The 11,716-nt window shown below is 34.3% G+C and overlaps 2 protein-coding genes across 6 annotated transcripts; both read left to right on the top strand.

The window, feature by feature from the left end:
* Positions 1-567: 567 nt before the first annotated feature.
* On the top strand, positions 568-1,323 carry LOC110423626 (Ubiquitin-like superfamily protein). Its single transcript, XM_021437904.1, has one exon. The coding sequence runs from the start codon at positions 568-570 to the stop codon at positions 1,321-1,323; it is 756 nt and encodes a 251-aa protein (XP_021293579.1).
* A 1,661-nt stretch (positions 1,324-2,984) lies between these two features.
* LOC110422896 (syntaxin-132-like) lies at positions 2,985-11,475 on the top strand. Of its 5 annotated transcripts, none has more exons than XR_002445782.2 (15): positions 2,985-3,179; positions 3,812-3,913; positions 4,218-4,274; positions 4,766-4,814; positions 5,126-5,214; positions 5,314-5,387; positions 5,497-5,539; positions 5,611-5,671; positions 5,795-5,820; positions 5,904-5,981; positions 7,380-7,460; positions 7,538-7,603; positions 9,165-9,385; positions 9,693-9,743; positions 9,908-11,475. XR_002445782.2 is itself a non-coding variant. In XM_021436923.2 (13 exons), exons 1-13 carry the CDS (start codon positions 3,162-3,164, stop codon positions 9,324-9,326), a joined length of 906 nt encoding a protein of 301 aa, XP_021292598.1. In that variant the 5' UTR covers positions 2,985-3,161; the 3' UTR covers positions 9,327-9,683. The 5 variants fall into 5 exon arrangements, 2 of the variants coding, with proteins under 2 accessions (XP_021292598.1, XP_021292597.1); XR_002445783.2 differs by having other exon boundaries at positions 10,409-11,474; XR_002445781.2 differs by having other exon boundaries at positions 9,693-11,475.
* The last annotated feature ends 241 nt before the right edge of the window (positions 11,476-11,716 follow it).

Raw genomic sequence — 11,716 nt, 5'->3', positions numbered from 1 at the left:
ACGAGTTGACACGATAACTGGACTAACTAAACAAGTTACATGAGTCTTGGATGAATTAATTTGATCTATTTAAGACATGTAAATTTTGTACCTTAAACCTAACAATAGATTATCAATCTTGGGCTATGTTAAAAGATCGTGTCTAAATTACCAAGTCTAACAGTAACGTGCGTTTGTAAACTACAACGGATTTGTGTCTTATGCCACAGAAATTATATCAAGTTAATGATTTCTTAATTTGTAATTCAATGGACACTTGTCAATTATCTAGGCTTGCCAGGGTTTATTCTTGTTGGTGTATAATTTTCTTTCTCTTCACACTCGTGCTTCAAACCACTTACAAAACGCAATTGGAGTGAATTCAATCAACAGAAAAAGTTGCAGAACAGTTATGTTACTTGGCATGATTTCTCATTCATCTAGCGTGACTCATCACTCATGAATATCCAGGATGTAATTTGCATGCATTTTCTTCACTGATTTCAATATAGGAAAACTCTATAAAGTTTGTGCATTGATTGGAAGTGATCATCGGCCTTGCGCAAAAGTGTGTTGCAAGTGGCAGAAATGAGGGTTATCATTGTTGCCTGCGGACGTGAATTTGCCATGGAAGTTGGTTTCCAGGAACCTGTTTTAGCAATCAAAAGACAGGTAGAGCAGCTTCTGGGAATCCCAGTAGGAAGACAAACTCTTTCCGTATCTGATTGGGAGCTAGTTGATGGACTAGACATGGAAGATTACCCGATTGTTACTCACGGCACAAAAATTGACCTCACCCTCAAACCCCTTTCACCTTCACTTAACCATCGCACCAAAATCCAAATCACTGTAAAATTTTCATCCAGACAGATGAACGTTGAAGTTGACAGAACAGAAACCGTGCGTAGCCTAAAAGAGAAAATCCACATAGTTGATGCCACACCAATTACAAGAATGTTACTCTTCTTTTCAGGAGTAGAGTTGGCAGACGATTTTCGCAATCTGAGTGAGTATGGTATATCTGAGTTTTCAGAAATCAGTGTTGTCCTGAGAAGTACGAATCGTTTAAAGGAAGACCCTCCAACGAGGGAGCTGAATATAGTGGTGCAAATGTCTTCAAGCTTGCTAAATGCAGCTACCATCCCACTGGAAATGAAGGACTCCAGCAGTGTTAATGATTTGAGACAGTTACTGCTTAGCAGAAGAATTCTTCCCCGAGATGATTATCTGTTCATACACAAGCAGCGGATCATGCGTGACAATTGTAGCCTCAGGTGGCATGGTGTTGAAAATGGGGATTGCCTTTATGTATTTAGAGGCACTGTTAGTCGTGATGGATATTGAGATATAAAGTCTACATTGTCAACTATAAATTAGGAAATCTAATTTGAACTTAAATAAAGTGATCATTCTCTTAAGTTGCTTTAATTTTAGAGGAAAAGAATTCTAGAATACTGATAACCAAAGCTCACTTGTTAGTTAGCCATGGTGATTAACAAGAAGGTTATGATAACCAAAGCTCACTTGTTAGGTGGTAAGCAATAAGCATTTAACACTCTAAATATTAACAAGAAGCATTATGAAGTAATAAGCATTTAACAAGCATTATGATAACCAAAGCTCACTTAAAATTGAACTTCCGTTGCTGGGGATTGAAGTCGTCTCTCCTTGGTGAAAGCCAGACATCCTAGCCACCGGACGACAGCGAATATAGTGTCCGGAGAGCTATAGAGAAACTAACTAAAAATTAAAGAGAGAGTGAAAGTCCATGCTTGTTATGGAGATATACTACACAAGTTTTATCATAAGTTTTTTACCAATATTTTAACGGCTCAACATTCCCTTTTTTCTTATCTAGGTGGTGTGATAATTTATTGGCAGCAATAATAAGTTCCTTTTTTTTCTAGGAGTGAAACTTCCTTATATATTAGCCATAGTTGATAGAGATTCAAGGTTTGGTCATTTCATGATTGTTCATCTCTCTCTCACTCTGTAAAGTATTGAGAAAACTACCTATAAGAATCCAGTTTTCTCTTACAAAGCAGACAAAAAAAAAAAAAACCAATGGTGAAGACCATCAAACCCGTATATTTTTAAGAGCCTAAGTTTGAAGCTTTTGAGAGAAACCAAAGATTTCTCCCCCTAAACACCAAAGATGAGAATTTTATTATAGTTACAATTCCTATATCAAGAATCCTATTATTTTTTTCCTTGTACAAATATGTAAAAAATATATTAAATATTTAATTTATTAATTGATATATGATTTTACTATTTAAAAAATAAAATTCAAATTCTCGTTCTCTCAAGTTCAATATATATATATGGAAGACATGAAGAAAACCTCTTATTCAAATTAAACAAATCCATTTTGTACTTAACAATCCAACATTATTCCCTTCAATACAAGATCCTGGTATATTGCGTATGTGGATGTCTTCCTACATATGTTGATAAGAAATTCCAAAGGATTAATGGATAGATTATCTAAAATTTTAAACCGGGTATGTACAATCTTGTAATTGAATCATATAAATAGTTGTTATAACTATTTCTTAAAAATGTATTTTGTTTTTAACTAAAAAAATATGTTTTTTGTTTTGCTCCATATAAACAACGTAAAAGAAAATAAAATAAATAATATTTAAAAATTTTTAAATTGTTGAATAAATTGAAATAAAATTTTTACTTTTTTATTATATTTAATTAAATTTACATACTTTTATTTAATTAAATACATTTTTATGATTAACAATAATTATTTTTTTTAGTTAAAACATCGATCATGACATATAACATAAAATAACTGTAAAAATATTTTAATGAATAACAATTAGTGTTATTGAATGTGATTAAAAAATAATAATTATTTTTTTTGAAGAAAAAAGCCGATGAAAATTCCAAAATGGGCCAAGCGGACAGCCCAATAAACAGCTAAACAAAGGTAACCGAAGTCGTACAAAGAAAATTAAGCGATAACGCTTTTGAAATTTTGTTGTATTTAACGTTGAATTCTTAAATTCTTAAAAGCCGGCTGCAAAAAAGCTCCACATTTTTTAACAGAAAAAATTAGAAGGAAAGACATCTCTTTCATACCATAACGAAAATTTCTTTCCTTGCCTTTTTTATTCCTCTGAACTCTGGAGTTTCAATTGATCAAAGCATCCCTTTGAGTCGTAAACATGAACGACTTACTCACGGTAATTATCAGTCACCTTGCTTGTTCTCATCAGTAGTAGTTTGCTTTCTTAATTTAATTAGGATCATGAACTTCTTGGGTTTTATTTTTTTTGCTTGATCAATCGAGTTTGTTTTTTTTTATGACATTTAATGCTTAATTGAGTGTGTATTTTTGGGTTTCTGTGTTTATTTGAAACTGGGTTGGTTAGTGTTTTCTAGTTTTGAGGACTATCATGGCTATGTTAATTTTTAATTTTTTAATATGAAAGTTTCTTCTTTTTTTTTTTTACGTTATGTTGACTTTTATTTCAATTAAGTGATATAGCATCACACCAAGTTGATTCCTTTTTAAGGATTTGCTTCTTTCTCTTTGTTTGGTTACTGGGAATTTACTTGGAAATGTTTTTGTGTTTGGTTGATTCTAAGTTCAATAGTTGGAACCAAGATTTCTACCATTCTTAAGTTTTGAATTATCTTTCCACTATCGATAAAGGTTCTAATTTTAACATGGACTGAATTGGGTTGAAGTGATATTTTGGTTTTGTTTGCTTGTTCTGCTAGTTCTTTTTCACTTTGATTATTGAATTGTGATAGCTTTATTAGGCTTTGTTTTCATGTTTGAATTCATGATTTTTATTATGTTTTGGATCAGGATTCATTTGTTGGTGATGGCCAAGGCCATGGGGATATTGAAATGGGAAGACAGGTTCCCGGAAGTAACTCCGACATGGGAATGGAAGCTTTCAATAAGCAGGTCTGCCATATGGTTACAAAAGCAAAACAAATTAGCTGCTATCTTAGGTTATTGTGATGGCTAATTGACTATTTGGAACCTTATGTTTAAAGCTTGCAATTTATTATCAGTTAATTTATTGAAATTTCAATTTTTTTTTCCAAGGAGTTGAATCCAAGAGTAGACATCTGCCAATATAGCAAGACTTTCGAAATTCTTTTACTTATATTATCTTTGCTTATATTGTTGGTCTTTTTATAACATTTATTTTCTTTTTAAGTGAAATTCATCTAATTGCTTCATGCTCTTATTTTTTGTAATATAGATACAAGAGGTTGAGAAACAGGTGGAGAAGCTCTCTGTGTTACTTAGGAAACTCAAGGTATGTAGGATGTTCACCTGAGATTATTTTACCATTGACAGTTGTGCCCAGATATTTTTGTGCTATGCTTTTGTATATCAAAATCTTGGTCTCCTATAATCAGTTACATGTACTCTGCAATCTTATCCTGTCTTTATGAAATTTTACATTATTTTCTTCTTTAATATAGATGTGGTGTCTGGCTGGCAAGATTCTATAGTCAAAATATTAATTTATAGGTTTGGTCCAGTTTTAAATGTATCACCTTTTATTAAGATACTAGAGAATTTTATCTTCATTATCATTAAGGATCATCTGTGCTATATTGTTTAGCCAGACCTGGTTTGCAATGTTCTGAAATTCATTATCAAGAATTGCTCTGCTAATTTTGGACATCATTTCCTGCTTCTTAGTTCTCCTGCACTGTGTAAATCTCCTCAAGAGTAATGTTTAACTTATTAATTTGCTGTTTATCATTGCAATTTACGTACGTCTACGCGAACTTTGCACAGGATGCTAATGAGGAGTCAAAGTCTGTTACAAAGGCATCTGCAATGAAAGGTAGAAAGCTGTGTCCTTCCCCATACTACTCTTGCAAATCAAATGTCAGCATTGTACGTTAATAATATATATGGTGTAACACAGTTGCTGATCTGACTATAAACTATCATCCAACTTAGTGTTACACTGTTAGTAGCTGAGCAAGTTGAGAAAAAATGGATATAAGTTCTTGGCAGCAACAATTATGAGAAAAAGTTTAATATGGGGAGCCTTTTTTGTGTGGGTATTCATTACCAATTCCTGAAGATGCTCTTTAAGTTTCGATTTTATTTTGGTTCCATATTGTCTAAATTTTATGTAATTTACTGAAGCTATCAAGAAGCGAATGGAGAAAGATATTGATGAGGTTGGAAAGATAGCGCGTAATGTCAAAGCAAGATTAGAAGCTATCAACAAAGATGTAACTCTTTATTCATTTTTCTCTTTAGATGTCTTAATTTTCTGGCTTTACAGCTATACAATTGAAGACTATGTACTGATTTTCTCCCTTTACCTCCAGAACTTAGCCAATCGGCAGAAACCTGGATGTGAGAAGGGAACAAGCATTGACAGATCCAGGATGAATGTTACAACGTATGCATAAAATGCTTAGTTTTAGGTCCTTTTTATTTATTTATTTTTAAAAAAAGGAAAACATGTTGATTATAGTTTTTGATCATTATTTTTATTTTTCCAATCACAGTGCTCTGGCAAAAAAATTCAAGGATTTGATGATAGAGTTTCAGGTATATCTACACATCATGGTTGACAGCTTTCTAGATATTATCTGTTTTCTCATCTTAATATTCTCTTTCAGACTCTCAGACAAAAGATCCAGGATGAGTATCGGGAGGTTGTGGAAAGAAGGGTCATTACAGGTTAGAATATGGGGCTTACGAATTACCAGTACTGCAAAAGTAATCTGATTTTCTTTCCTGGATTAATAATCTTGTTATTATTCATTGCACCTTATGCTTTTTTTTTCATTGCTGTTTGAGCAGTCACTGGAACCAGGCCAGATGAACAGGTGAGCCTAAGCTTGGTGTTGGAACTTTGGCTCTAATTCACATGGATGTTGTTATAATCAGCCAAAATTTATTCTTCTCTTAGACAATTGACCGCCTCATCGAAACTGGAAACAGTGAGCAAATCTTCCAAAAGGCAATTCAAGAACAGGGACGAGGACAGGTAGGGCCCTCTTATGTTTAACACTAATTCACCTTGAAGATTCACAATTGATTGTTTGTTGAAAGTTCAGCAAACGACAACTGAGTCTTGAATCTGTGTGGTTATCGTGTTTGTGCCGTTATCATATTTGTTCTGAGTTGCATGTTTTGAATTGATTACAGAAGTTTGTAAAATTGTTAGATCCTGAAATGGGTTGAACTAATTTCTGTCCCAAACAACAGAGAAGTGTTTTCTGTTTTTAAGCTAAGAGTTAATGACATACATTAATTTCGACAGTGATCAATGTATTGGGCATAGATTGAGTGATATGGATTGTGGTGCAACATCAGTTTCAATTCTCTGATCATCGACATTGAAGGAACTTTATATTTCTGGGAAGCACTTGCATTGATATTCAGACTCTGTAATGTGAGAAAGTTCTTGTATTGTCATTAGGTGTGGGTAATTTAGGTTATTATTCTTTTCACTGAATTTTCAGTGAGAATCTAAATAGCTAATCATGTCTAAGTCTGTTTATATGTACTGATGCATAGTTCTAAAGTCATTCTAATTTGAGGATTGTTTATGTATGCTTAAAGTTCTTTGTTACTTTTTAAGGAATGTTGAGCTGGTAAAACTTGTTCTGGAACATTGATATGTAATGTGCTAAATTGTATTAACTGCTCTAAATTTGAAGGGAATTTTCAGGCAGATTTATATATATATTAGTCATTTTATGCCAATATGTCCACATCTTGATGGGTTTCTTTATCCTTGTAGTTGATTCTTGTCTTCAATAACCATCAGCTTTTCTTTTTATTTTCTGTTTGCCTTGCAAATTTCAGCATGACATTGGATCTGAAAAAGTTAAACTTTAGTATCTGTATGTTGAGGTTTCTGTGAATCAAGAAGGCTTAAATATTTATGCATTTGTTATGGTCAATGTGTACCAGCCTGAGGTGGGATAGAATACAATCGTTCAGATATGCCATGATATTCCAATTATTTGGCTTATTGAACCAGTCTGGTTCTCTACTAGGTCCCACCAAAGAATTCAAGTCTTCGTTTACAATATAGTTTCTCCCTGGTCACTCTCAATGACAGTCTTCAGGAGCATGGTAATGAGACTTTGTTCCGAGAAAAAGGTTTAATTGCTGTCTTTTGGCATTTGAGAAACTTACGCAGAACAAGTTTCAAAATAGAAGGTTGACAATCCTACCACTTAAGCCAATGGAACTACAACTGCATTGTGACCTGTTGAGAGGGGAACATATATTTCTACTTTTTTGGTGTACATAACTTTCTTATACTATGTGAAGAATGAAAAGTGTACATTGAAATATTCACATCCAAAGATAATTATCTGCTTATTGTAATATACTTCGTTACTAGAATTTTGCTGTTGGACTATGGTTGTAGGTACTAAATACAGTGGAGGAAATCCAAGAAAGGCATGATGCTGTGATGGAGATTGAGAAAAAGCTTCTTGATTTGCAACAGGTAAATCTGCACTGAGGCCTTAGCATGGAAGATAGATTAACCAAGCTAACTTTTCTAATGCGACTGTTATTTGTCAGATTTACCTTGACATGGCAGTTCTTGTCGAAGCGCAAGGAGAAATTTTGGATAACATTGAAAGCCAGGTTTGTTCCTGTTCTCACATCTCTTAGAGTGGGTATTTTTGTTGGCATATTAGGTCGATGGATGTGTTTTGCTTGGTGTCATGTGTTTGATGGAATCTTGTTCAGGTCTCAACTGCAGTCACTAACGTCCAGTCAGGGACAATTGCACTTCAAAATGCAAAGAAACGACAGAAGAGTACACGAAAGTGGACGTGCATTGCCATTATAATTCTACTAATCATAGTTGCTGTTATAGTTGTCGGAGTCCTAAAACCTTGGAAGAGTAGTTAGGCTGCTTGAGTTGGTTCCTTTTTGTTGCTTGATCATGTAGTTATTTCGGAAGTACTAGTTTTTCTTTGTGTCAAGGAGTGCATGTTCCACTTTGCATGATCCCTTTCATCTCTTGTTTTTGAGTACTAGCTTCCTTCATCTCTTATAAAGTTTGGTTTGTTAATACTGAGGTGAATTGAAGCACACGACTAAACCTGTCCCTGTTTGTGGAAATTCTCCTTTAGATTTTTGCCATCATCTGGCCATACTTCTTTCTGATAATGGGAAATTTTCAGTAGCTTCATCTAATGCTTATTGTTCTTTTAATCACATTTTCGATTTTTACAATATTAAGGAAAGACTGATAAGTCTCTAGGCTTTAGCCTTTCTTCTGGACAGACTTAGTTCAATAGAATTCTGCATACACTTTAATGAAGTAAAAGAGAGAGAGAGACGCTTGTCCAGGATATTACCATTTCTTTTGCTATATTCTCATTTTAGGTTCTAACGGCTATGCGGTGCCAGCAGAAAAGCTTTTTAAGGTCTCACCCACTCTGGATTTATTACTATTATTACCATTATTTTTTCTTTATTCTACTAAGGGTGTAGTTGCTATGATAATTATTCCAATTAAGTGTTTCATTTTCTTTTTGATTCACGAGAAAGTATTATAACTCGAACTTAAAATCTCTACCCGAATTCTGCCTTATCTTTTTAGTTGAGCTCGGGTCTTAAAAAAATTCTTCAATTCACGTCGAACTGCAATTGGAAACTCAAATTCCCTGTAATTGAGTAAGATTTATCATGCTAACTCATCCTGTAGGTTTTACAGTTTGTCCTGTATAACTGTTGGGCATGTCTTGAACTTATTTTGAAGTCATTGCTTGTCAATGAATAGCAACATGTTATCGGGTGGCTATGTCAAGAATTTAAGTAGACATTAGACCTCCAATCCAATAGGCACAGGACAGCTCAAAACAAAGAGGCATTTGACTTTGCCTAGGGCTCATTTTTCTTGTTTTTACAATAGAATTAACACATTCATTCATTCGTGAGACCTTAACTAGTTCTCTCTGTGCTTTGACCATATGTCAAAGGAGTACTCTATAGGCCTTGATACAAGGTTCTTAGTTTTGTTGCTTTTGGGCTAAGACAAGGCCTGGTTGAGTTAGCCAATGGCTAGATGGGTCGCTTTTTTGCCTAATCAATCACATGGTTGTGGACCATTGGCATATCTAACAATTACATATTGTCATCGACTCCCTTGAAAGAGTTTATGGAATCTGATTATTGGTTGATCATTTGGTTATAGGTTACGAATGCAGTGGACCATGTGCAATCGGGTACAGATGCCCTCAGAACTGCAAAGAGCTTGCAGAAGAAGTCGAGAAAATGCATGATGATCGCCATAATCTTGCTCCTCATTATTGCAATCATCGTCGTGCTCTCGATTTTGAAGCCTTGGAAGAAATGAACAGAGGAAACTAGATTCCATCACTTCATCCCCCTTCTCTATCCTTGCATTTATAACAGGTTCTGATGAATTTTTTACTTCCCTCTTTTCATTTACCTTACCTTTTGCATTCTGAGTTTTCGACACGCATAGAAATAATGTAAAATTACACAGTTGTGAGTGCTTTACCTCCAATATATTGTGTGATCAACAGCTGAGATACATAATGTGATGGCCCTCCTGCTCCTCCCTTAATCCTTGTTAAAACCAACCCAATGTTGTCCTAACTATGTAGATGGCACCTTTCAGTGTTATCCTTACTGCCATCATTATCTTGTTTTTTTCTAACATTAAAGAAAGGACAACACCTTCAATTATTGATTTCAGGGAACAATAGCAATTCTATGTTGGGATAACAATCATCTGCATTCTCTCAAGGTCAGTACTGAAATGTCTTCAGATAATTACTAGCAAGAGAAACTGAAGGAAATGATGAGATCATAAATAATTAAATGCTGGAAAAGTAAAAGAAATGACATAATAGTTTACTCCTATGAATTTCAATGGATAACAACCATTTTTTTCTATTGACTATATGCAAGGTTCTTCTGTTTCAATGATTAAACGCACAGTGCTTCACAGGTTGGATATTGTATCATATGATTAAATGAAAGAATTTCATTTGCATCATCACTACATATAACCTAACACTAATTTGTCAAAGACTATGTTTTAAGAGAACCTAGCCTTTTTGGCATAATGAAAGCTATTTGCATTTGATATCAAGTATCTTGGTCATTTCCCACGTCAAATGGATGCATCCTACTTAGTGAATTGAGAAAGACCTATCTATAGAAAACAGTTGTGGTATCTGAAAGATAGGTAGCAGTTCGAATAAGTAATTGGATGTGTTTCAATCTGCAGGGTTTTAAGGTTAACATAACACATTAATTAATTTCATCCATATATCAATTACGTTACAGGATTTAGTCCTAAGCATTAGAATCAAGTAATAAAAAAGAATGACATAGATGCATACACTGCTGCATTATATGCAAACACTTTTATGTATAATAATTCAAAATGCTTGAATTTATATACAGGGTACAAAGAATTTAGGACTTCACAAAATCACATCCCTGAAGATACCCTAATTACTATGCTAATTATTGATGTGAACATGGACATCAATGATTGAACATGTTTTACCAGGAGCACTTGTTTTTCTCCACAGAACGATTTGAAGGCAGCCTACTTGTTCTCTTAATACCTTTTCCGTTTGTTATATGTTGATCGTCAGATCTATTTCTTCCATAAACATCAATTTCATTATCCATTCCTGCCATCCTAGAGGTGTATCATCTATGTATAACCTACAGTTTCAAAGGGATGCCGCAGGAAACCATCAGTGGAAAACAAACTTGAGCTATTCCTCAAGAGCTCGAGGTACTATTCCAAAAGTGCCGAGTTTTTCCTCCTTTAACCGGACAGTGCTTTTTCCGCCAAAGACCACAAACTAGTTTCCAACGCATCATCCCAAAACAATTAACCAACAACCTATGAGCTACACAGATTGTCTAAAATCGTCCTCTGCCGAACTAAGCAGCTTGGTTTGGTATTTCTGGTTTCAACATCTCCAGTTCAACTAAGCAGCTTATTTACACATATATTTCCAGTTTGAGACAATTCATCTCCTTCTATGCTTCATAAATTTCCTAAATTTCTTCTCCTACACTATTTGAAACAAAATACCCATCCCAAATTTGGCCTGAAGAACACGTGCCATCATTCCAAAATCGTCATAAAAAGATTTAAACAGAAAAGGGAAAATATGAAGAATATGAAAAGATTTAATTTACAGAGCGCAACAACATCCTGGTTTATATTACTAAACCCTAATCATCTATTTACATACAAATCTGAAACAATTAAGTTCGAATTTTAAAACTACAAGCGACGAGGTTTAATTACGTAAGTGTTTCGAATGATTCAGCAAAAACTGAGATAAAATTAGTCGATAGGATTTCAAAGGGAAATTGGTTGAGCGAAATGGACGATAGCTAGAGGAAAGCAGAGAATTAAACCAAAAACAATAAGGAAGAAACGAACCTTTCCAAATCGAAGCAATTCGAGTCTACATATCCAAAATCCAAGATCGACATTTTAAGTTCGATGTATTTATGTTTTTCATCCAAAAAATCCAAATGAAGCGAGACGACGTCTTGGATGCGTCGTTTTGGGCCTCGTAGGAAGTTTCTGGGCTTTGAGTTGTCTTACGCCAGCCCAACCCAAGTTGTGGGCACTGTGCTCCTTTTCTTTTCTTTCATTTTTTCTTTTTTAAAGTTCCCTACGGCTTTTTGCAAGGCACATAGGCCACTGGAGAATGTAGAATAGTGCTATGATCTTCAGAA

This window comes from Theobroma umbraticum, unplaced genomic scaffold (assembly GCF_002168275.2).
Source record: "Theobroma umbraticum cultivar Fairchild unplaced genomic scaffold, ASM216827v3 scaffold_20.0, whole genome shotgun sequence".
Classification (NCBI taxonomy): Eukaryota; Viridiplantae; Streptophyta; class Magnoliopsida; order Malvales; family Malvaceae; genus Theobroma; species Theobroma umbraticum.
Note: the sequence above shows the minus strand (reverse complement) of the source record. Positions and strands in the feature narration are given on the sequence as shown.